Source organism: Fringilla coelebs (assembly GCF_963513975.1).
Source record: "Fringilla coelebs genome assembly, chromosome: 2".
In the NCBI taxonomy this organism is placed as follows: Eukaryota; Metazoa; Chordata; class Aves; order Passeriformes; family Fringillidae; genus Fringilla; species Fringilla coelebs.
The window spans coordinates 23,766,024-23,790,500 of NC_140029.1; the positions used below are offsets into that span (position 1 = coordinate 23,766,024).

The 24,477-nt window shown below is 38.3% G+C and overlaps 1 protein-coding gene across 1 annotated transcript in view; it reads left to right on the plus strand.

Moving 5' to 3' along the window:
- Positions 1 to 1,854: 1,854 nt before the first annotated feature.
- Positions 1,855 to 24,477, plus strand: part of PRKX (protein kinase cAMP-dependent X-linked catalytic subunit) — a gene marked incomplete at its 5' end in the record, with an annotated part of 52,335 nt that continues 29,712 nt past the window's right edge. Inside the window, one exon of the mRNA XM_084226492.1 lies at positions 1,855 to 2,038. Coding sequence (XP_084082618.1) covers positions 1,855 to 2,038 — 184 coding nt within the window. The remainder of the gene's footprint in view (positions 2,039 to 24,477) is intronic.

A 24,477-nucleotide genomic window follows, 5' to 3' on the forward strand; every position in this document is an offset into this window, starting at 1 on the left:
TTGACCAAACAAATTAAATTTACAGCTTGCCAGAACATTTACAATTTGCAGTTTAAGGAATCTTCAAAATGTATAATTCAAGGCCTAAACCATGGTAAATCTGGTATAGAACATACAGAATATAGTCACAGACTGGGTAAGGTGGGAAAGGACCACAGTGGGTCACCTGGTTCAACTTCCCTCCTCAAGCAGAGTCATCCCAGAGCACATGGCACAGCACTGCATCCAGATGGTTTCTGAATATCTCCAGTGAGGGGAGACTCCACAACCTCTCTGGGTGACCTGTTCTAGTGCTCAGTCAACCTCGCAGTAAAGAAGGAGGAAGGAAAGTAAAGCAGTAAAGTAGTAAAGCAAAATAGAAGGCCAAAACTTGCATTCCAAAGAGTTAACAGATGAAATCTGAAATTTTGGAACAAAAGTGATGTCATCCTCCTTAACTGGTGACTTTTCAAAGGCTGACAGGAAGCAGAGATGACCTAATGATTTTTTGAGTTAGTCATAGCCCTTCATGTCAACAAACTGCAAGATAAAAATGCATCTTATATCCTCTGATATTATGACTATAAACTGGACTCTAAGGATACCTTAAAATTCAGGATAAATGTACATATATTTGTAATTTTTATTAATAATTTATATATTTGTACTCATTTTTTTAATGTTCACAATTATTTCTCAATATTATTGAACCTACTCCACACAGAAACTAATAAGCCTTAAATTCCCATGATGTCCCTTTTAATAAAAAGGAAATGCCAAATGCCGCCCGTGTGACTTCATTTACACATCAGCTTTGCAGATACCCTACTCACAGGAGCATAGGGTAGTAACTGTGAATAGGGTAAAACTGGGCCAGAACAAGGCATGGAAAAAATTAGGATTTCCTTCCCAGTTTTGATGTGTACGCTTTACAGTGACTTGATTCACACACCAATGTGCCTTGTCTTTCAGCATAATCGTCAACAGCTCCTTGGCTGCCCTGGAAGGAGCTATATTCGGTACTCCCCTGCTGCTGCTGCCTCGGCCGAGCGCAGCCCAGCCCTACGCCCGGCCATCCCTAGCCACACCAACACTTTGCAGGCTGGAGCAGGGGACGCAGACGGGCTGTGACCGGTGCGGAATTCACACCTGCTTGGAAACGGGGAGTAAAGTAAGGCGTGACAAACCCTTTGGGACGTGCGGGGGGAGCTACTCGAACGCGCTCCCACACGTAGAGGAAGACCAGCTCCTCCCAGGGCTGTTACAGTGCAGCCGAGGGGGCCCCACCGCTCATTTTTAACTTTCTGCAGGGAGCGCACGGGACCGTCCCAAGTGTCCCTGCAACACTGAGGGAGCGCGGAGCAGCCGCCGGCACTTCCCCCCACCCCGTTCCCCGCCGCCGAGCCGCACAGCCCCTCGGGCGGGACGCAGGGTGGGGAAGGACAAGCAGAGAGCACCGGGGCTGTGACACGGTTCCGGGCCGTGCCCGCGGCGAGGGGCGAGGACCGCGCTCCTGCTGTGCGGCGGGGCCGCGCTTCCCCCGGCCCCTCCCCGCCAGCCCTCAGCGGGACGGTGCCGCAGCGGCAGCGGCAAACCCCGCCCTCCGCCCCGCGTGTGGCGCGGCTGGGCGCACCCTCGCCATTGTCTGCGCGGCGGTCCTTGCCTGCTGCGGGCACCGGCGGGCGGCGCGGCGCTTGTGGCCGCGATGCTGAAGGGCTGCGCGCCCCCTCAGACGCGGCAGCGGGCTCCAGTCCTGGGGAGCAGCCACCCCGCCTGCTGAAGACTGAAACTTTGCGTCTCCGCCGCTCCCTCTCCTCCCTCTTCCTCTCGCCCTCCTCCATGCTCTGAGCGGCCGCGGAGCGCCCGCTCGGCCCCATGGACGCCTTCAGCGCTGCCAAGGCCAAGATGGGGGCGAAGAGCGGCGGCGAGGTGGCGGCGGCGGGAGTGGCCGCGCCTCAGCCCGCCGTGCCGGCCCCCAGCCCCGCCGGTCCTGGTTCTCCCGCCGCGCTCGAGCCCGCTGCCTACAAGCTGGAGGACCTGGAGACCCTGGCTACCGTGGGTGAGTGCGGGAAGGAGGGGAACAAAGGAGCTGCCGAGGTGCCTGTCTGCGACCGTGCCCGGCGAGAGGAGGTGCCCGAACAGCTGGCTGCCCCCTTCCCCAGCGCCGTCTTTTTTGTTTTTTTTTTTTCTCTCCGCGTCCCCCTCCCCGCTCCGCTCCCCCACCCCGCTCCTCTCCCTCTTCTCCCGCCGCGCCACCGCTGGCCGGTGTGAGGGCAGCTGGGCTGCCTGCGGTGGCTGTAGGTGCCTGTGGGCGGCTGACGGGGACGCGCCGCAGCCTCCGCGCAGTTCGGGAGCCGGGCTGCGGGAGGCTGTGGGCATTGTACGGCCCCGGTGTGCCGTGTCACCGGCTCCGGCTGCGGGATCCGCAGTAGAGCGAGCTTGCACCCGGACCTGGGTTTGGCTTGTCTCTGGGATGGGTACTGCCACTGCTGAAACTGAAAGACCTTTTAGTATAAAACCTGGTTTATCTGGTTTAACTTCATTTACCTGCATCATGATAAAAAATTCATCATTTAAATTAGCTGTCGGGCCAGGGAAGAGATCAAACAGGTTTACCGAATGCAGCTGAGTGTATGTCAAACCCCCGACACGCTGTTGCCCTGAATATTGATGCAAAGATGATTTGCGTGTGTAGAATTTCGGTAGAAGGTAAGGTCTCATCTCGCAAGTACCAACCAAGCTTACTAAAACTGCCTGTAATCGGTGGCATTGCAGAGTAAATGTATGTGCCTAATAAATAGGCATTTCAGACATCCGTGATGTTCATGGTGTCCATGTGTGCTGTATCTCTGCCTTGTATTTGAACATACATACTGACGGTTGCATATGTTTTTGCACCTGGTTTGAAAGCTTGTATGTTAAACTACATGGAAGTTTTATTCACTTTTTCATTATAAGACTGTGAAATTATTTTGGATAGATTTATTCCAGTAAGTAGTGTAACGTAAATCTTAATTTCCCCTAAGCTCTCTTAAGCTAAAAAGGTGTGATATAAACCCTTTCTTAGTGAAGTTAATAGCTTTAAACATGGAACTGGAAAGGCCCAGGAGTGTTGTTGTCAGTGAAGAATGCATTATCTTCTCTTGAATTGCGTTGTGTTTTGAGATAATGTTCCAGTTTGAAATGTGGGCAGACGTTTTACTTATAAATTATTTGAGATTATTAAGAGACTTCTGGAAGGGTTTGTAATGTTTTTTTCCCTCCAGAAGTGGTTGCTTTTCTTCATTACATCATGACCATGCGGATACAGTAGTCATCACTGAGGATTAATACTTCAAGTGAAACAGAGATTGCAGAAAAATAGTAATTTTTAAAGAAGGCAGGGGGGTAGTCATGGAAATATTCTTGCGCCCAATGAAGAAGTGTGGAAATAATCCTGGTGTCAACCTTAAACAGTATACCTTTATTAGAGTGTTCTTGAAGATGCTCTTTAGAGGCTAAGGAAATGGAAAATTGTGGTTCCACAGGATTTAAAGAGAGACTTAAAAAAAATGAGACACTGCCTGTTATGAATAAACAGAGAAAGAAATAAGGGGTAAAAGGAGCAGATAGCTGCCTGTCAAGACACTGACAGAATATATAGTCTCCCTTCATTCTCTGTCTTCCCCAGCTTGATTTTTTCTTCTTTTTTTTCCTCAAATAGCTCTGTCTCAAAAGATGACCATTCTTTGCATCTCTTTTGAACTGTGTCATTGGTCATTTAATAGGGAAAATAAAGATTAAAAAAGATAAGACTGGAAAGGTATAAAACTCTGCACAGATAAATACATAAGGCCTTACCTTGTCAAAGAAACTGAGCTGGCTTATTTTAAGTTGCTTAAAAAGTGAATTTATGACGTGCTTGTGTGTCTTGCTCCTGACTAGGAAGCAATGTTGCAGCCTCAAAGTGATACTGAAACTGAACATGTGAATGAATACCTCCTCTGAGTAGCCAAATTTATAAAAGATGCAGTGCCCCACTAATGCTTCTGTACTGCATTAGTCGGGGATCTGAGTCAGATCTAAGTCTGCCTGAGGTTGGGCAGCTCTGTGTGCACCTGCTAACATGAAGCATTGGAGACCTGATTTAAATGGGCTGCAAGTTAAATCAGTTCAGAATACTGCAGGGTAGTAGAGTAGATTTGTATTTTAGCTTGAGAAACTTTTTTGCTTAGCTTAGACCTTTTTTAATTCAGTTAATTAAGTACACTGTAGGTTTATATCACATGTACTGAAAGACTATATCTACAGTTCTTTTTAGCAGTGGTTTAAGTCAGTATTACCTTATCATCCATTTTGACTCCCTGCACAAATAGATGGCATTAATGTCATCAGTTTCACTACAGCAGTTTAGGGTAGTCTGCAGTTTGCTCTGATAAGGATAACCATTTTCTTTCTGCTGATGTTATTGAAAGCTGTATGCTCTGTCTGAGATAATTGGAGATGTTTGGGGATGGGAGGGGAAATACCAAAAATTACATAACAGGAAGTTCTGGTATTTACTTCTTTCTAGAATCTTTGCTTATAGATATACCCAGGCTTAGAAATAGTTATGGCCTTGGAAACTATCAACTTGAGAAAGTTGAAAGTCAAAATAGGGAGGTGAGTTCCAAGCTGTTGCAGCTATTTATGATTAATATTTAAGGTAACAGAATTGTGTTGGTATCTGTGGGATTGTAGTCATCCATGACTTTATGCAACTTCTCTCTGAGGATGGAATAAAACCCATGTAAAAACAAAAGTTGAATGCAATACCTGCTTTGAATATAGCAACTACTGTTTTAAGTATCCTTCATAGTCTCAGAGGATTAAAATCTCTCTGTTAACCTGACCACCATAATGCAGGCTGGATTTTCTGTTACATGTGTTTTTTGTGATTTCTGTTGGGATGCTGTGCCTGGTTTAGCAAAGAGCTTCATGTAAAGGTGGGAAGAGCAGAAGGGAAGTACAGTTTAATGTAATGATTCAGAGGACATTTATCTCCCCCAAACATCGCAGGACTCAACTTTGTTTGGGTGTTTGTGGGCTCTTTGTTAAAAGGCAATTGGAGCAGAGTCTGGAATACAAGTTTGCTTTGGAGGGAAGTGCTTTAATATTTAGTTGATAAAGTGAAGTTACGGCTTTGGGCAGGCCAAAGCATTGGGGCACATACTGGTTTCTGGCGCTAAGAGAAGTTAAACAGGAAAAATATTTCTTTGAAGGTACTTCCTGAGGGGTTGAACTTGTGGCTTTGAACCTTTGAAGTGTATGGGTTTTCTAACTAGTCTCCTTGTATGAAAGTTGAACACTCTTGCTCTGGAGCTGTTGAAGGTGCCTGGTTGTCCTCATCTTGTTTTGAATTAATTTTCCTTTCAAAGGAGGTTGAAATACAAATGTTTGCTCAGCACACTCAGAAGCTGCTGTTCAGGCCAGGCTGAAATACTCTGTGAATCTCAGTGAATTTACATGCTCAACTGTGCCAAGATTGAGTTAGTTCTGTGCTGTACAGAAACAAAAAATTTATATGCCATGACCACCAGGTGTTCATGGCCTGCGCTTATCTGAACCTATTTGAAACTTCTTGTAAGTCAGTGAAAAGGGGAGACTGAACACTAATGGCATAGTTTCTGAATCATCCTTGATTGTGATGGGCATTTAATATGGGCAAACTTCCTGTTCCAGAAGCCTGAGTGCCTGCAGTTGGACACCTGACACGTATGTTGAGATAGAGGTACTAAATTTTTCATTACACCATAATGAAAAAGTAATTCAGGTAAACTAGAATAAGTAATACAGGAAAACAAGAAGGTACTTCTTCATTTTTGGGTACATAAAGGTGGGAAAAGTGTTACATTCCCAGTTGAAATGCATATTGATGGAAAAAGGAGGAGGACGGGAACACCAGGAGGAGAAAGACGACAAATTTTTTCTTACCCTCTCTCCTTTGAGATCTGTTTCTTGTCAATTTTTCAGAGTGCAGTGAATTCCATAGCAGACTATGTAAATTTGGAGTTGCGAATCTGTTCAATTGATTGAAATATTTTAATTAGAGTATTTTTATGCAAAAAAATTATTTTAAACTACTTTTCCCATGAAGTGCTTTACACTAAACAAATGCAGAATAAAAAATTGGGCATACCAGTATTTTCATTTTTATGCACATGGGAAAATTTAAAAAAGTTCATGGGAAAAATGAGGTGCTACATATGTTCAAATACTTAATTTCTCTATATTCACACACAAAATATGCTAGCCAAATATATTTCAAGTGGCATTGTATTAGCATGACAGTAGCTGTAGTCTCATGCCAGGGAATTGTCTAAGTAAGAAATTGTGCCCCAGAGTAGCTAAGTTCTTTACATGAAAAGAATGCTGGTGGCTTTTTTCCTCTTCTTGGAGGCTTAAATTAGTTCACTTTTTTGCCAGGCGTTATTTTTGGTTTCACTACCAAGGTTGTCACCTATTTTTAATTTTCGAAGGGATGTACAAGCATTTTTTCCCTGTTTTGTAACATTTTCTTGATACTGAGATGATAAATAATAATCCATGATTTTACTTGGCAATGTTCTTGAATACCACAAGTTTTGAAAGAAAACATGGTCTGAATGTTGTGACTGTAATGGTGACCTGAATTCACCATTACGTTTGTACATCTTTGAGGCTTTAGTCATAAAGCTAAATGACTTGGATTTTATTTTCACTCTCTGTATTTCTTACTTCATTTTTCCCTCCCACAAAATGACACTTGTCCCAAAATAAATCATTATTATTATAGCTGCTGTTGTAGAGAGGAATGACCAGGTGTGTGACTAAGCTTTCTTCCCTTGCTTTTCCTGTTATCCACTGCTGAGGTGAATTTCAATACCATAAGGTTTATTGTAGATTAGGCAGCAACAGGTTCTTTCCCATAAGTTTCTTATTCTCTTTAGGATGGAAAAAAATGGATTGAAACAAGTATTCTCTTTTATCTTTCAGAGAGGTCAGAAAGATGAGAGTGTATGGAAGAAGTCTGAACATGTGAAAATTGAAAGTTCACATTTCTGCTTTTCTATCTTCAGTGTTTAAAATCAGTCTTGAGGTAAATTGTTAGTGTTTGCCTGTCACCTGTTTCTTTTGTCTGAATCTAATTAAGATATTTAATTGATTGCAGAAAGAAATTCAGTATTCTTTTTCTGATGGTGTGAATTTGACAGTGTGTTCTAGAATAGGCTTTGACACTCAGATATGCTTCTTAAAGTTAAGTAATTTGTAAAGTCCTATAAATAGCCCAGAGATGCCCAGAAGTGTGTTTTGCAATGCAAATAATCAAATAATCTGGAACCCAATTAATATTTCAGAAATATGAAGCATGCAAAACTCACCCACAAAATCAAAAGCGCCTAACACCATACCTTACCCCTGCCAAGTTTACACTTAAAAAAACCCTGATGTACCAGGTGAAAATACTTTGGAAAAATTCCTATGTTAAGTGTTGTCTTAGCCCAAACTAAAGAACATAAGAAACCTGCAGAGAAATGGAGATGTTAACTGGGTTTTTTTTCTTTTTCCTTTTTCAGTGGGAAGAAACAGGAACTTTAAAGTGCTAGGGGTTGAAAGCATGTAGGCTTTTAGGGCTTGACTCAATTTTTTTCTATGTGTAGTTTCTTGAGCATGCATGTGTGAATTGCTTGTAGAGGACAGGGAGAGCAGCTTTTTGGAGATGACTGCATTGATATTTTGGCTTTCATGTAGTGAAAACTTAGTGAAACAAATAAATCCCTTCTCAAAGTGTGTTTAATCCTGGTTTGGTCCACTTTTAAGGGTGGTATCATTGTAACTAAAAAAAAAAAGACAAGTGTGGTGAAATTTATATACCATTTTGTTTATTATGAGAGACATAGAGGTGTATACATCAGTGAAGAGTGATTTTTTGTAAAGTAAAGATAGGAACCTGTGTTTACCTTTCAAGGTCTTGTCTGGGCATAAGCTGTGTTTAACCAAGTTATTTAGCTCAGTGTAATTCCCCTCCTGTTGACACTTAACAATGTGAAACATTTTCAGTATTAGCTTGTACTACTCAGGAGTAATTTAGCAAGTTATATTTACTTGGGAAAGCATCCTTTCATCTGCAATATTTTAGAGGGTTTTTTAGCAGCTTCAAACTGGTATGTAAAATTTTTCTGGGTACTGTGTGTAAGTGTGCACCTGGTATACTTAAGGTAGAACAATTCTCAAAATTAGACTATTTCTGCTTTCCCGTAGGTAGACTGTCTTTCAGATAACTGAACAAGTGTCAATCTCTTTTTTTTTTTTTTAATAAAGAAGGGAGAGATATGATACAACATTCTTTGCTAATAATACTCAGTTTGTGAACTGCACTGTTTGCACTTCACATTAGAGCACTGGTTCGGTTTCTTGCATAAAATAAGGATTTTTTTAATCCTTATTTTAATACTGGAGTGGATCAAAGATGGTGATCTGTAGAATTTGGTCATTAAAACTTTCCACTTGGCTTCCCTTTTTCCTCTGGCCAGTTTCTTCACTCACATCTCACCTTGGAGCAGTTGTTAACTGGTCTGTTAATTGATTGACTGTAACTTTTGTGTCTTTTTTCTTCAGGGAATCAATTGGTTTGCTTTGATACATTTCAAATCAGACAAATCGTGTGTGTGTTATTTATTTATTGGTAACTGAGGCACATTAAATATAAATAAAGGAAGCATCCTTTTCATGCCACTGAACTGTATGGTACAACCTATTTCTGTATGCTACTGATGGTGATGGAATGCGAGACTTGTCTGCTGGGTTGATCTGGTCAGTGGAACCATTCCCAAGGTATCTGATTTTCCAGTCTTGTGATTCTTTATTTGTTAGGGAGAGTATTTCATAGCCCTTATGCCAACCAGCTATCTTGTCTGTATATCAAGAGACTAATTTTTACGTGAAATCTTTGCCCTTGTTTCTTTCCTGTATAGTTGGTTTGAGTATCACCTACACCTTTCTATATTGGATATATGCATATATACATTATATATGTAAATATGTATATATATTTAAGTTTACAGAAACTCATAAATTTTAAATTTTACTATTCTGCAGCTTGATAGAGGAAGAATTAGAATATGTAATTCTTCTGTTCATTTACTGTCAGCATATTTGGGCTTCTTAATGGCTATCACACCAGATCTTTGTTTCTAGAAACTATTAATACAGTACCTACAGTATATAGGAGTGGGTTTTTTATTTAATTTTTAAGCTGGTATATTTTTTACTTCCTTAAAGGATTGGTTCTGAGCTAATTTTGCATGAAGAATCATGTACTTATTATTTGTTAATTTGATTCTAATATGCAATTTGTATATTCAGATGTAATTATTTATATTTTGTATTTATTGGAGTGCTGGAGAAGAGGAACTCAAAGCAGAAGAGTTGTGTATTATAAAAAATTATCAGCAGTTGTGACCTGTGACTTAGACCTGTTGTTTTTTGTATGTAGTCTTGATGTTGTCTAAGGCATATTTTTAAAAGCATTAAATCTAACAATGCAGTAAATTATTTTGCCTGGAAAATGCAATTATAGAACCTCTGACATTGTCCAGTACATGAGGAAATCAGGTTGAAGATGCCAAGGTGTGAGATTTTTTTTGTTTTGTTTGTTTTTGTTTGGTTGATTTCTTCTTTGTTTCTTCGTTACATGAATCTTTCCAGGGAGGTCAGAGCTGATTACCAAAATCCTGTAATTTGTCAGTTTGAGTGTTTTTTATGAGTTTTGGAATTGTTATTTGCTAAAATGTAGCTTCTTACAGAGCGTTCTTGGTATTTGTTAAAGTGTTGTTATGTTTGTTTAGGGGAATATGGTGACTCAGAGCAATTTGAAATGTTAATAGAAATGACTCTGCCATCATTGTTGAAGGTGCAGGGTGCTCTCTGGATGGAAACAAAATGTCTAGTTAGTACTGCTTTTTATGCCTCTCAGATATTACTCCAGTCAGTAAATTAAATGCTCTGAAATGCTTTGGGTAGATGTTAAGGGAACTATTCCTCTATAGACTCTTTCAAAAACAGGCTAAACTGGATATAAGATTTTTAGTGATTTTTTTTTTTTAAACTTTACTTTTTTTTACTTTTTTTTTTTTTTTTACTGATTTTTACTGACTTTTTGCTGATCTGGTAATGAGGATGCACTGTAATAGCTGTATGTATGGCAAATAGAAAAATAGAGGGGCTGGGTGCTGACTGTGTTCATATTCAACTTCTGGGTGCTATAATAGCAGACTCCTTGTGCCACCTGCCCCAACACTGATGACAGACTTCTAGCCTCAGAGCCTCAGAGCTCTTTCCTCCCAGCTTGGAGTGGCTTCCTACAGCTCTTGGGTGCAGGAGATGATAGCCTGTACAGTTTTAATTTGCGTGGCCTGCCAAAAGTATCTTCAGAGTATGCATTGGAAAATTTTTGTTTGTTTTCAGGAAAATTAGTGGGTAACTTGTTGTCTGTCCCTGGAGGACAGACAGTGAGGACATTGGTGGTCAGTCTGATTCTAAACTGGGATTCTTGTCCCCTCTTTCATGAAAATTTTTCAGGTTGCATGTCACTATGTTGAGTTCATGTTCTGAGGCCATTAAATTCTCCCTGACTTCTGTGACTTTCAAAGGCCTTTGCCTTTAAAAACTTCGGCAGTATGTCTTTATTTAAGCCAGCCAGTTGTCACACTCAGAAGTGGTGAATTTAGGATTTATGGTGTAGCAGCAAAATTTTTCTTCCTCCATTTTTAGTAACCAACACAGTTTAATTCCCATATTTGTAGAAATTGTTCATTCTTCCATATATTTGGAAATAGTGGAATTTGGGTTATAATAAATTTTAAAAACATTTCTAAAATTTTCCCAGTATTGCACCTTAATTCAAATTATTTTGTTTGAAAGCTTTTCTACATCTCTTCTAGTATTTTTACAGTGGATAGCTGTGGTTCCTTGGATTTGTTTATGGAAAGTTTTTCTTGATTAAAGTTGGTTTGTTTTGTTTTGGTTTTTTTTTCTGCTACAAATGCCAGCTGGGAAGAAGCTGTGAGAAAGAGTGTGTCCTACAAGACAGAGCCATTAGAAGGAAAAACAAAAGTAACTGGGAAGAGAATTGGATATAATCTGAAAAAAAACCCTAACAGTTGGTGCAAAATATTTTCAAAAACATGAAGATATATTTCTTATGGCAGGGGGGCGGGGGGAGAGAGTTTTTTAATTTCAGTTTTACACATTCATTCAGGTTTTATACATTCATCAGTTGAAAAGTAGATACAAACTGGGGCACATCCAATCCTGATGCTGTAAAGGTTATGCCATCTATCCATTTTAAGTATTTTAGCAAAATAAATTACATTCTTTGTACTAATAAGTGAATCTAGAGTTTCTAGATTTGTCTTAACTCTCTATCTGCAACACTTGACCTGACACTTGACAGTGGTAATAATTTTTTTTGCTGTCTTGGTTCATAGGCAGACCTAAATTTTTCAGTGCTCCTCGACTACTGTTGGTTGAGGATTAAGTAGAGTACAGCCTCATTTGTTTCATTTGGCATAATTCTGTGAAAATAATTTTTTAAAAATACTTTTGAACATGAAATATGTATGATTTTGCTGTCTGCTAGTGATGTTTCCTATCAGTGAATTTTTCATCTGTCAAGAAGAGCTTGCAATACACGGTAATCATCAGTAGAGAGACAGCACTGTGAAATGATAAATGAGGAAGACAACTGGTTATTTTGACTAATTAACCAGTGTCTCAGCAATCATCTGGTTTTGTGACTAATTAACCAGTGTCTCAGCAATCAGTCTTTTTTTTTCCTTTTTTTTTTTTTTTTTTTTACTGACAGGTTTGCAGGTAAACCCAGCTAACTTAAGGATAAGGCAGGAGTTGGTTTCATAATTATCAATTTCATAGCTTAATGTCTGCCTGTTTCACATTGCTTTAAGAGTTTCCCGTGAATGTACTTGAATGATAAAAGCCTGAAATATAGATAATTTTGTCTTTGAATTGCAGTTGAAAAGCCTTGGCATAGTATTTGGAGACAAGGGTTTACACTTCTGTATTAAATATTCTTTTAGAATTGTACTGACTTTGGGTGGTTGGTATTTGCGTTTTAAAAAAGAGGGTTCTTGGTGAAACAGGGATGTACCAAAATAAATTAATAATAAGAGAATCTTGGCAGGCAGTGGAGATGAATGCGTATCTGAGGCTATACCTTTGGTACAGAATGTTGGAGTTCCTACTAAAAATGGTGTTGGAAAAAGAAGGGATAAGGGGGCTTAATGCTGTTTTGAGACATTTCCATTTTGTTTGGGTGGGTTTGTATTTCCTGGATAATTGCTTCTTTTCAGAGCAAAACCAGTAGAACTGAGTGAAAGTGTAACTTGGAGCACAGTTGGGTATAGTATATGATTGTAAGTGGAGAAACTGATGTCACTAGTTCATGCTCTGATAAGTGAATTTGAATGTGTAGTTTTTGCTAGGTAATACTGGATGTGCAGTGTCATCTGTTCATGTGGAAGTAAGTGAGCTATGGTGCTTTTTTTATGGATTATCTGATTTGCTCAAGCTGGACACTCCTGCGTGAAATATGGATGGTTTATGTCCTGTAATAAAATATATTAATAAGCGTCTCTCTAATCTTTGTATGTTTTGGCATTTAAAATATTTGTACAAGGGGGAAAAGTCTCTTGTTGGCAGTTGGGGGTAATACCTATGGAGAGATTCAGAATTCCAGGTCCTCCCATGATAGTTGAGATTTCTAGTCCAATTTGCTTTCATTTTTGATAGAAATGTTATGAGCTGCATTGTTTGAGAACAAACACAACTTTGTTGCTTGGCCTCTGAAATATGAATCTTGATATAGAATTAAACAATGATTGTAATAATGGGACAGGGAGAAAAAAGAGCCACCTAGAAATGCAAGGCCACTTGAGGGAAAGGGGAGCAAAGAGGAGTAGAAAAGCCATACTGTGTCACTTTGCTTTGGAGAGCCTTCCACAGCATAGTTTTGTAAGTTTTATAAACAGACAAATTTTTTTTTTCTTTGTGGGGGGGGAAGGGTGGAAACTATTGAATAATTTGCCATAAAATACAGTCATCTCTAAGGAGTTTTGCATGTTGTACACAGACCTCATTTTAAAGACTGAAAGTAAACTTGACTTTAAAGGGCACTATGGTGAAAACAGGTGCTTAGGGACTCTTTAAGCATTGATTATACTTAGCTTGTGTACTGGCATGTCCTACAAAGGATAATGTTTAGTTTTTATGTCAAGAAGTATGAAATTTTATAAGTCATTGTCAGAGTTTTCTTCTGGTACCTTGTGAGGAGGTGTATTTTATATAGTGCAGTGCAAGTTTCTTCTTCCATTAGTGATGTATGAGGACCTCATGTATATGATACAATAATTTCGTCAGTCTCTGTTTTGTCTCCTGAGACTTGTTCCTAGGAAATCTGCAAGCATCTGAAACAAGCTTTTGTAACAGTAAATACCTAATATGCCTGATAATGTTTCTTGTTTGGCTATTTCATCTGTCTTCAGGGAAGAAATATGCCTTTTAGCTTTGCTACTGAAAACTTATAATGCTTCACCTTTTGTAAAAAGTGTTAATGGATAATAATACAATAACCTGATTACCAGTAGCTTTCAGTTACAATTGATTTAAATATGAGCTGATGAGCAGGCCCAGATGGATTGGTTGTGTGTTTATTTCTGATCTTAAATCTGTCCCTGCCTTCTAAGTTTAGCAGCTTTGCGCTTGTGTTCTGTTTCCTTAAATGTAGATACTGAATTATAAATGATATTGAACTGTTTGTTCTTTAAATTGAAAGCAGATATATTTCTGTTGAGCCATGTGTGCTATGTCAGCTATAGTAGTGAGTGACCCTCAGCAATGATGTTTCAGTTTGGGTGAAACACAGTCTACAAAGGGCACATCGAGTACTCTTGGCGTGTGAAATATAGCTCACGAATTCAATTAGTTGTAATTGAATCTGTCCTATCAAAGTGGTGTTGGATTTACTATTCATTACTTCCTTTACTACTGACTGTAGTCTTGTTTTTAAGTATCAGACGAGGTGCAGGTAATTCTGAGGTTGTATGGGGTGAGAGAATTGTAGAAAATAGAAGTAAGAGGCAACTATGGCAGTAAACAACAGAATAAATTAACCTGAGTTTTGGTAAATGGGTGCATGTGTATATATCTGTTACTTACGTGAGAAATTCGATGTATGATGAAGATATACATAGGATGAAGAGTGAAATAACAGTGAAATAGCAGAGTAAAATAACAGAAAATCTGAAAGGAAATGTTGATTCTTAGGGAAAAAGTGGACTTGGTTTTATTTTCAAGATTTGAGTAGTCATAAAATCAGAGAATGCTTTGAAATGGTTGAAAGGGACCTTAAAGACCATCTAGTTCCAACTTACCTGCTCTGAGCAGCTTTCAGCCACTAGGTTGCTGAGAACCCCATCCAAGCTGGCCTCAAATGCTTCCAGGGATGAGGTGTCCAGAACTTCTCTGGGCAGCCTGAGTGATCTAACATAACATCTGGCCTAAACCTACCCTCTTTCAGTTTGAAGCCATTCCCCCTTGTCCTGTCACTATCTGCCCATGTAAAAATTAGCACTTTATTTTGGTTTCTTAAGTTCTCTTTAACTGCCAAAAAGCCTCAATAAGGTCTCTCCTGATCCTTGCTTTCTCCAGGCTGAGCAACCCAGCTGTCTCAGTCTGTCTTCACAGGAGAGGTGGCCCAGCCCTCTCAAGACCTTTGTGTCCCTCCTTTGGACCCGCTCTAACAGGTCTGTCTCGTGCTGAGAACCCCAGACCTGGGTACTTAAGTGGTCTATTATCAGTGCAGACTAGAGGAGTAGAATCCTTTCCCTTGACCTGCTCACCCACACTGCTTGTGGTGAAGCCCAGGATGTGGTTGATGTACTGGGTTGCAAGCATGCATTTCTTGTTAATAATTTCAAATCTGATAAATTCTTCATTAATCCTATATATTTACTCTTTAAATGTATTTGTTCAGGGCAGCTAGTCATTGCAGATGAGCTTTATTCTATAATCTTGTATGTCAATCTTCCTTTTGCGTGGAAAAAAATGTGTTGTGTAGGGAGTTCACTTCTGTCCTCACCTGTTTGTGACATACTACATCTTTCCACCTGTCTCTTCAGATGTATGAAATTTGCAAACTTTTTTTTTTAATTTTGCAAACAAATTTTCAAAAAATAAATATTGCACCTCAGATGATGCTATGCTTAAAGAAAAACAAAAGGAAAGATTGTACAGAAACAATGTCCAACACAGAAATTCCATCAGGTTATCAGCCAAAATGTCTTTCCTTACTGTAGCAAAATTAATGATACTGTTACAATATATGCCATAGCCTCTGAAACTTACTCTAAAATTGACTTGATTTCCTTTTTCTTGTAGGGTTACTTTCTTAAGAGTAGTTTGGAAAATCAGGGTTGTTTTGTGAAAGGAATTTACCTGTAGCTTGTTTCAGTGTACTTTTTCATAAATTCTCAAATGTTCTCATCCTGGTCTATTTAAATAATGTCAGTAATGAACAGTGTTCTATTTAAAGTCTTATTTGTTGATTTGGATGGGTTCCTTGGGCATGATATTGAGAGGTATAATAACAGAGGGAGATTGGATCCCAGTTTTGATAGAGGAGGGAATGGAAAGTGTGTGCATAAAACTCTGGAGAAGGTGAAACTGTGGGAGATTGGTAGAGTGGCTTTTCTTTCCTATTAAGGAAGAAAAAACTACTACATCCATTCTGTGTTTCACTCACATAGTTGTCTGATATGAAGTTAGAATTTAAGTTTAGCCTTACTTTTCTGCATTCTAAAGAAAGAACAGTGACTGGTCCATACAACCCTGAATAGCATGAAAAATTTAGACCACGGTCCTTTTCTGATAGGGTATTTAAATGTTAAATTGGCATTGGCATGTCTTCAGTAACACTAGGTATTAATACAAGTGATATTTTCAGTCTTTAATTCCATTAGTAATGTAATTCTTGGACAATCTATCAAGTTTTTTTCCAGTATGTTTAATTGATATTTGAGAATGCAATTTGGAGACTGGGATTTTGAAACTTAATATTTGTATTAGGGCTTTTGTTCCAGTTCCATATCAAATACAACTTTATTTGGATATTCTAGACTTACTTCCTCTTTCTTGGATAATAGCTCTTTATGTGGAGAATATGGTGATACTCGTTCTAGTGCCAACAATCACCTTATCTTGTACAGAGTTACACTAATTTTTGTAAGGTATACTATGTGAGAATTTGGAAAGGTAATGGAACACATGAAGTAAATTCTAGATACCTAAGGCATTGTTATTCTGTACTCTCTTAGGAATATCAGTTGATACTGCCTTCTGAATATAAACAAAGCCTTCCCTTGAGGAATATTTTGTTCCACTCATGGGTTCTCAGTGTATTTACCTTCAACCAAATAAAAATATATTTGTAGTGCTTCTTCCAGATTGACATAATGTTTTAGGAGAAAATTCTTGTGGGCTTGTAGTTCTTTTTTTTTTTTTTTTGTAAAGTTTCATTTACAGAAGATAGAATGCAGGGCTGTAGTTGCACTGCAGCTGCTCATAAATTGTAGATGCAAAGGAATAGTTTGAGTTTTTTGGAAAGGCTTTCCTTTCACTGTGGTTACAATGTTGAGTCATTGGTGCATATTATAATAAAATCTCTAGTACTCACTACAACCCATTCAAAACAAAGATCTAATGAAATAGATTTTTTAGAAATGGTCATAGAGAAAAATATTTCTGATATAACTGTCAGTATAATAGCTCAAGTGTGAGAGTAATGTTTTAAATACCTTCTAAGACTATTGTGCTATATAAACTTGAATAAGATATGTAAAATTACAGACTATAAAGATAAATTCAGGCTTGCAAATTGGATGTAGTTTGAACCATGATTATTTGTATACACAGTATCCTTTCCTGTGTGCAATGTTAAACTATATCAATATTTTGAAAAAAAATGCCAGATTAATTAACTGACATTGTGAATACCACATTTTGTGACACTGGGTCAGTAAGTTAGGTAACAGTACTGAAGATTATAAAGAAGTGTAGGTATCATTTTGTAGCCACACAGTTTGTGACAATTGGGAGTGGGGCTGCGGGTGAGCCTCATCCCCAATGGGGCTACAGATGTGAAAAGCAGCTTGACAGCATTGAAGGCAATGAGCTTTGGGGACATTGAAAGCGATGAGACATGGAGGGCCCTGGTGCACTGATCAGTCACAAAAGGGAACAGAGGCCACACAGGTGCAATGCCTGAACATGAGTGGTATAAAAGATTGGGCTAAAGAGCAAGAAGGGCAGATACTTGAAGCCTTCTGAAGTGGTGTGGTGTTACTCTGTATGGGTTGGAGCCTTCTGAAATTCCATAATACTCAGTGTATTGTTGCTGTCTCAGCTGTGACATATGCTGTGGTGTATGCTGTGACATCATTTGGCATAGGTTTCATGACACGGAGCCTGAAAAATTCAGTGAATTGCCAACAATTCTTTTTCAAGCCTTGCAAATTTATATACTTGCTTACACAGATTAGCGTATTCTGTTTCAGTAGTTTCTGTGCCACGATAAGTGTCGTGCGCTTATCAGGCCATATAACTTTGAGGTAGTCTCTTCCGTCTGAATGTAGACCTACATGCTATGAACAGCTATCAAACCTATGTGTGTAGAGTCAGCAGAGAGAAATAGGTTCTTCTGCGTTCATAAATTGGATGTATGAAGCCACTCTATTGAGTACCGAAATGCCTTTTTTCTCCTCTGTTAAATTGCAGGGGATTCCACTTGGCTGGTCCAAAGTTAAGCTGTGTAATTAGTGGAAACATTCCAGCTCTGGGTGTCTGTGAAGCCTGTTGATTCTTTGCCTAAAAGATGGGAGCAATTGTGTGTCTCACCTTGTGTTTGGGGTGCAATAACAGCTTGCATACTCTAAGCCTGCAACTTTGCTACTTTAATTTTTTGTATTGTACAAAGAGTTTTTATAAGTTTCTACCATAAACTAGAACAGCCCAGGAATAATGGTATTTCTTTCAAAGCATACACTTACTGTGTCTTTTAATGTGCAACAATGAAGAATATGAGCTATGTGGTGCTTTGTGGTAATGTATCTTTGAAAGTGGAAGTTTTACTCCAGTTTTCAAAAATACCAGTCCTAAGGTTTTAAGATATAATGTGAAGACTGAACTTTCTGATGAATTGAAGTCTTTAACTACTACACTATGGTCAGGCTTTGTCTTCTGTGGGAATGTCCAGATGTTTTGTTTTGTTTTATTTTTCCATATCCTCAGTTAACTCTAGGTCAGTTTAAAATTTAAAAATGAAAGTGAAAAGTTTGATTGGAAGAAAATATTGAAAACTAGCTGTTGACCACTGCTGAACTTTCATTTTGCTTTGCTTTCTTAATATCAGTGTATCAGGTTTTCAACCTGGCCTTTCCAGCTTTCTCAGTTGTGCTGGTATGTGTGTGCTCAAGTGTGTTTCTGGACTAGGGCCTTCTGTGTGGTAACACAGAAAATAGCAGGGGTTAGGTAATCCTGGAACACTTTTCTATTAGTTGGCTATTTACTCATTTCCTGAAACACATGAGAGAAATAAAATGTCCTGAGTGCAGAACTTTAAATTAAGTCTTAAATGCAAGTCTTACCTGTCTTCAGACCAAAGCTCTTCAATGTAACTTCAGTTTCATACTTTACAATCATTGTCTATTTATTACTTAGTATGTACTACAATTGGTTTGAAAAGAGTTTAAAAATACAGTTTTTGTGCACTGCGTGGAATACCTCCTCTTGATTTGTGTCTGATTTAGCACAGATTTTAGTGAAGATGGAAGTGAAATGTAATTGAAAGGAATCTATTATAAGAGGAACTAGTCCCTCAAAGGCTTCTGTCCAGCACTGGTGAAGGAGGAAATCGGTCAAGTACAAACAATGTGGCTTTTATTACCTTGGGTCGGCAATAATAAACCTTTGTACTTCACAAGACTTTGTTTGCTTTTTAAAAGGACACTATCAAGGGTATTAAGCTCATGCTTTCTTTGCATTAACATGGGACTGACTTGCAGGAAGTAACTGTTTAGGAAAAGCTGTTTCAGGACAAACCAAAAGATGATGATTGTGTAAAATCATACAAGTAAGTAGACAGAAATATTTCTGGTTTGAAAAGAAAGGTTGCTGATCAGATACCAAATACCCCTATTTAGACTTACCAAGTTGAGAGGGGGGTTACTGCTGAAGTTTCTATCTGTGCTGTTGCATGGACTTGATTTTTATTAGACTCTATATAGCATGCACTTCTTTGGAACTAAGTGCTTCTGAATCCTTTATGGATTATTACATTAGTTAATATAGATTAACATTACATTGTTACATTTGCTTCTTAGTCACCAAAATTTTATTTTTATTTATTTTTCTGGCATGAAAGCGTGAGTTTTGAACCGTGTTTTGTAGTTGTTTGGCTGGCCTGTTTTTATTTTAAGGTTTTCTCTTTTTTTGGGTGTAATTGTAAGCTTACAGTGATGATGTGTATAATTGTTTGGTGGTGATATATGCAACCTCATAAGTTCATGTGTGGCAACTGAAAGGGCAGAAGATGTTGGAACAATATTTCAAGTACCTGAACAGTCGTGTATCTCCTATAGAGGTTCTGTATTAAACTTAGAAGACCTTAATGGCTGTTTCTTTTAGTTGAAGTTACCTGATAAGGATTTTAGTCTGCTAAAACTTGTTATTGCTGTGACATGGCAATTTGTTTAGCTTTGGTTGTTTTATTTTGTTTTGGAGATTTGTTTTGGTTTTGTGGGGTTTTTTTGTTGGGATTTTTTTCGGGTTTTTTTGTGGAAAATGAACTAAATTTCTTCATGCTGAATTTGAGTAAAGCAACCAGCCAAAACAGCTCTGTAAATATTTCCTGTCACCAGGGAAATTGAAGATGAAGATAGAATTGCTGATAAATTATGAGAGAGAGGTTTACTCTCCTTCTGGGTAAAAATTTGATTATGAGAATGAAACTTAGAAGCAGAGTTCTCCCCCCCCCCCCCAAATGAGATGTCCCTGCTTAGGTTTTTGGGGGGTTTTTTCCTACTTAACCTTTTTTGGAAGGGGAAAAAAATTATTGAGAAACACATCTTGTTAACTGAACAGAATACATGGAAAATGGTGTGTTAATGATTTGCTTGAATTGATTCTTTATGTACTACCAGAGGTAAACTGCAAGTTATTCATCCTTGTAGAAAATTAGAAGCCTTTTGGCTTAGACTGGTTCTGGGACATCCAGTTCAAAATACTGAGTGTACTACTAATCCCAGCTCAAGAAGCAAGAGCTGTGTGTTCACAACTCACATCTATTCACAGACCCAAAATCAAAGAGCGTCTGAAGAAAGATCAGGATTCATTACTTTGAATTGTATTGGAAAATGTTTATGTCATAACATTTTTTATTACTTCTTTTAAACAATCAAGACAAATCTTGTAGACTAAAATTTGGGGTTTCATGATACCTGGCATAATACTTTACTCATCTTGTTGGTTTTCCTTCTTTTTGCTGGAATCCGGGTTATTTTCTATCTCATTTTGTTTGGAGTGTAACACACTTGAATTAAATATAGTAACTTTTGTGCTAAATGTCTGTTTGAGTTAGTTTTCATTTTAAGGAAGCTATTTCATAGTGGGTTTAAACACTTAAAGATAATTAACACCAGTAGAAAAGAGTCACTTTGAACACATTTATTTAGAAAGAGTCCTGAACTACTCAAAACTTGATGGGAATTTTAAGCGTCAGCTAATGTACAGAAGGCTAGGTGTGGGATTTGCATGCTTTTGTTGTTTGAGAAGTCATTTGGAAAGAAACCAATAGGTTAAAAATTCTTCCCTTTAATATGTACATACTGAGAAGTAGTTCATGTGCTTATTTTAACCTCCCCCTATCTGAAAGAATCAATTCTGTGAATAGGATTTGAATGTTACAACTTCTTAAATTCCAGCAAAGGTCTGTCTTGTGTGATTTCTAATTTACAGATTCTTCTCCACCTATTAGAATGTGACACTTTTTGAAAATGCTTTACCTGAAATTCTCATTGGAGGGAAGAGAGAATTTAATGCTTTCTAGTGTTTAGCTTGGCAAGTGTTACTAGCTAGACAGGTACATGATTTTTAGCTTAAATATACTTGTCTTTTAAAACATGGTAGGCCAAGTTTTTAAAAAATTATACAGATTGATCAGCTTCATTTCTAGCAAGTGTTTGGTATCACTTAAAATAAGCTGTTTGAATGGACCTCCTTAATTTAGTTGAGGAAGTAGTATAAAACTTAGTTTCTAGGTGAAAAAGGAGTTCATAATCAAAGGTTTCTATTTCAGCAGTTTTTATTAAAAAACCCAGTTTTGAATTTGTGATCTATCTGTACTTCAAGTGTAATATTTAAATAGGTAAGAGTTGGAGGAAATCATGATTTTGCAATATCCTGGTTTCACTATGGAAGAAAAGCTTTATCATCCACTCATCTGTTCATCTTCTTTTTATCAATGTTCTTTTTATGTTCTTTTTTTTTTCGTCAATTTCACGAATTGCAGGTTTTGGAAGACTTTTTAGAAAGAGCTGCAGAAATACCATTGAAGAACCAAGTAGGGAAATACTAATTTTATGAGATTTGTTCTGAAGCTTGTGGATATTAAAAGTTTTGAGAAGGGAGATGCACTTAGAAACAGTGTTCTAATAGCTGTTTAGAAATTGAGAGGCTTTATGGCTATCATAACCGGCAGTGTAGTTACTTTCTGGTTTCATTTATTTATTGGTCCCTAGTATTTCAAAATAAATTAAAAAAGAATGAAGAGACAAGAAACTTTCAAGAATTCTGCATGTTTTGCTGAAGGGCGCCCTGATAGTTACAATATTTTTGTAGAGAGACAATTTGTGAGCAAAAAAAAAAATCAAAAACCTGAAATTACAGAGGAACTTGCATCATTGATGTTCAGTTGATTGGCACTTTCTGGAAATCAGAAATGTGTCTCTGAACTATGTGGAAAAACAGGAAACTTGACTGATGGGTGTTAATTAGGCTGGTGATTCCTGTGTCCTTAGTTCTTAAGGATTGTAGTTCAGTAAGATTTAAACGAGTGGGTCAACAACAAGAGTTGTTGACACAATTTCTTGGTATTCTCTGGCATACTGAATCTTGTGTGAAATTGAAAAGAGGCTAAACTGAATTCCAGGTGGTTAAGTGTGGTTTTAGTGGTGTGTTGTTACAGGTTCCTTGAATGCCAAGTAAGAAGGAACCTAAAAATTTCCAGGTCTTTGGGATCTTCAGAAATTTTTTGCAGCATCCCCTTTGAGTCAGAAGGTAGGCTGTACTTTGAACATGCATTGCTATTTTCTTTTTAAGTTCAACTGAGCTGGGATAAAGAATTAATGATCCTGTGCTTTCAGTTAGTTTGATGAGGGGTGTGGCTATCTTCCAAAACAGAAGAGAAAACCAGTGGTGTGCCAGTGACAGTAAAATTTGTGGAACAGTTAATCCAATGATCTTGCCTGGAATGTGATGGGCATAGTTCTTGCTGTGTACTCTCTCACGTTATTGCTAAATAGAAAGTCATTTTCTCTCTTCAAGGGGTGCTTGGTGGAAATGGAATCACAGCACAATGGATGAGTAAGAAGCATAGAAGCCAGCTCATCTGGCAGGGCTGCCCATGGTGATCACTACACATGCATCTCCGTTTTCTATGCTGTTAAGGTCTTAATCAGATTTCAGTGTGTCTCTGATTTCAGTGTGCATCACTGAAGGATACAAAAAATCCTTACAAAAATTGTGATCAGACATTTCTTTTGTTGATTCAGCAGTATGAGATGTGCAGTTCTAGACCAAAAAAAGGCATCCTATAAAACCTCCTCTGACTTGTTATTTCTCTGATATGTTTTTCAGTGTTAAATCTGAGCCCTCTAGAGTAATGAAGAATCTATAAAAGCAGTGATCTAAGATTTACAATGAACAATCCACAACTGGCTTGCAGAACAGTGAAGACTCTGAATTTGGCATTTTCAGTGACATTGGTTTACGGGTTGACACATTAATGAAAATCTAAACTTCACTACTGTCATGTCCAAAATCATCATCATCCTCATTTTGAGTTGCCCTATTCATGTGCCAACCACATTTTTTGTTGTAGAAGCCCACAGTTGCTTCTGCCTTGTGATTTCCCCAAATCCTTCTCCCAAGTGTTAATCTTCTGATTACCAGTCTGTTTGGACAGGCTGGTTTTCCTTTGCTGTGCCACTTTTCTACTTCTTTGTCAAGAACTACTGACTGCCCCCGTTTCCTAGTCTAGACTGTTGAAGTTCAATCCCAAAATAAGGCAGTGATTAAATGGCAGACAAAATTTGACATTCAGTAGTTAGTTTGCAATCTGATACATACCACTTGGTTAATCTCTGATATTTAACAGAATAAAAAGTCTGTTGTACTTGGTGGCTATTAGTAAAGACTAATGTGTCATAGTAGGAAATGTTTCTTCTAACTGTAAATAAAAGTGAATGCATCTGATGATTTTTGTAGGCATCTGTTGAAGTCAGGGCCAACAACCCTTCTGGGACTCAGAAAGCAGCCCCCAGGGTCACACAGCTCACATGACCTAGTTTATTCTTCATTAAAACAGATGGTCTGTATCTGAGCAAGGCAAACTTGGTTTTAAGAAGGAGCTGGGGATGAAAAGGATGGGAAGCTGAAACAGCTGGGTCTGATTAATGGGAGCAAATAAAGAAGCGATCTAAGCCCTTAATTAGTCATCTACATCAATAGCAAAATAGTCACTACATGACTATTCACTAAAGTGTTTTAGCTGCTCAAAAGTTGCAGGATTGTTTTACCTAGCATCAAAAGTATATGAAATTGCATCAGAAATGTTCCCACATTCTTTATTCTTTTCTGCCAGGCTTCAAAGAGAACAAAATGGAAACTGGCTATGGTGTTTTTTGAATGGTGTTAGGGAATCCAGCTTGTTTTGATACATAGGCCAAGTTGGTCCTCTGCAGATTTTGGCCACATCTCTTTGTCTTTAAGATGAGAAGGTAACTAATGGAGAAGATTGCAGGCATTCCTTCAAGCTCTGCAACGACATAAAATTTGCAGTGGGATCCAAGAATTTGTTTCTGTTGTAAATAGATTATACCGGATTAGTGGTTAGCAATTTGCATATTTTACTTTGTTTGCCCATTTAGTCCTGAAAATCCTGAATTGTGTTGCAAACAGCACAGGCGCTCTTCTTGTTGTGTTACTGGTGGCCAGAGACCTTCACTTACAATATGCCTTAGCAGGGAGAAGGGACCTGTGCAAATAAACTGCAACTGTGCCTTCAGACTTGGTAAGAATAGCTGTTATCTTGAGGTATGATCTTATCTTGTTTTGCTCTGAAACTGCTAATGTACTAAATTAAACAGGCAG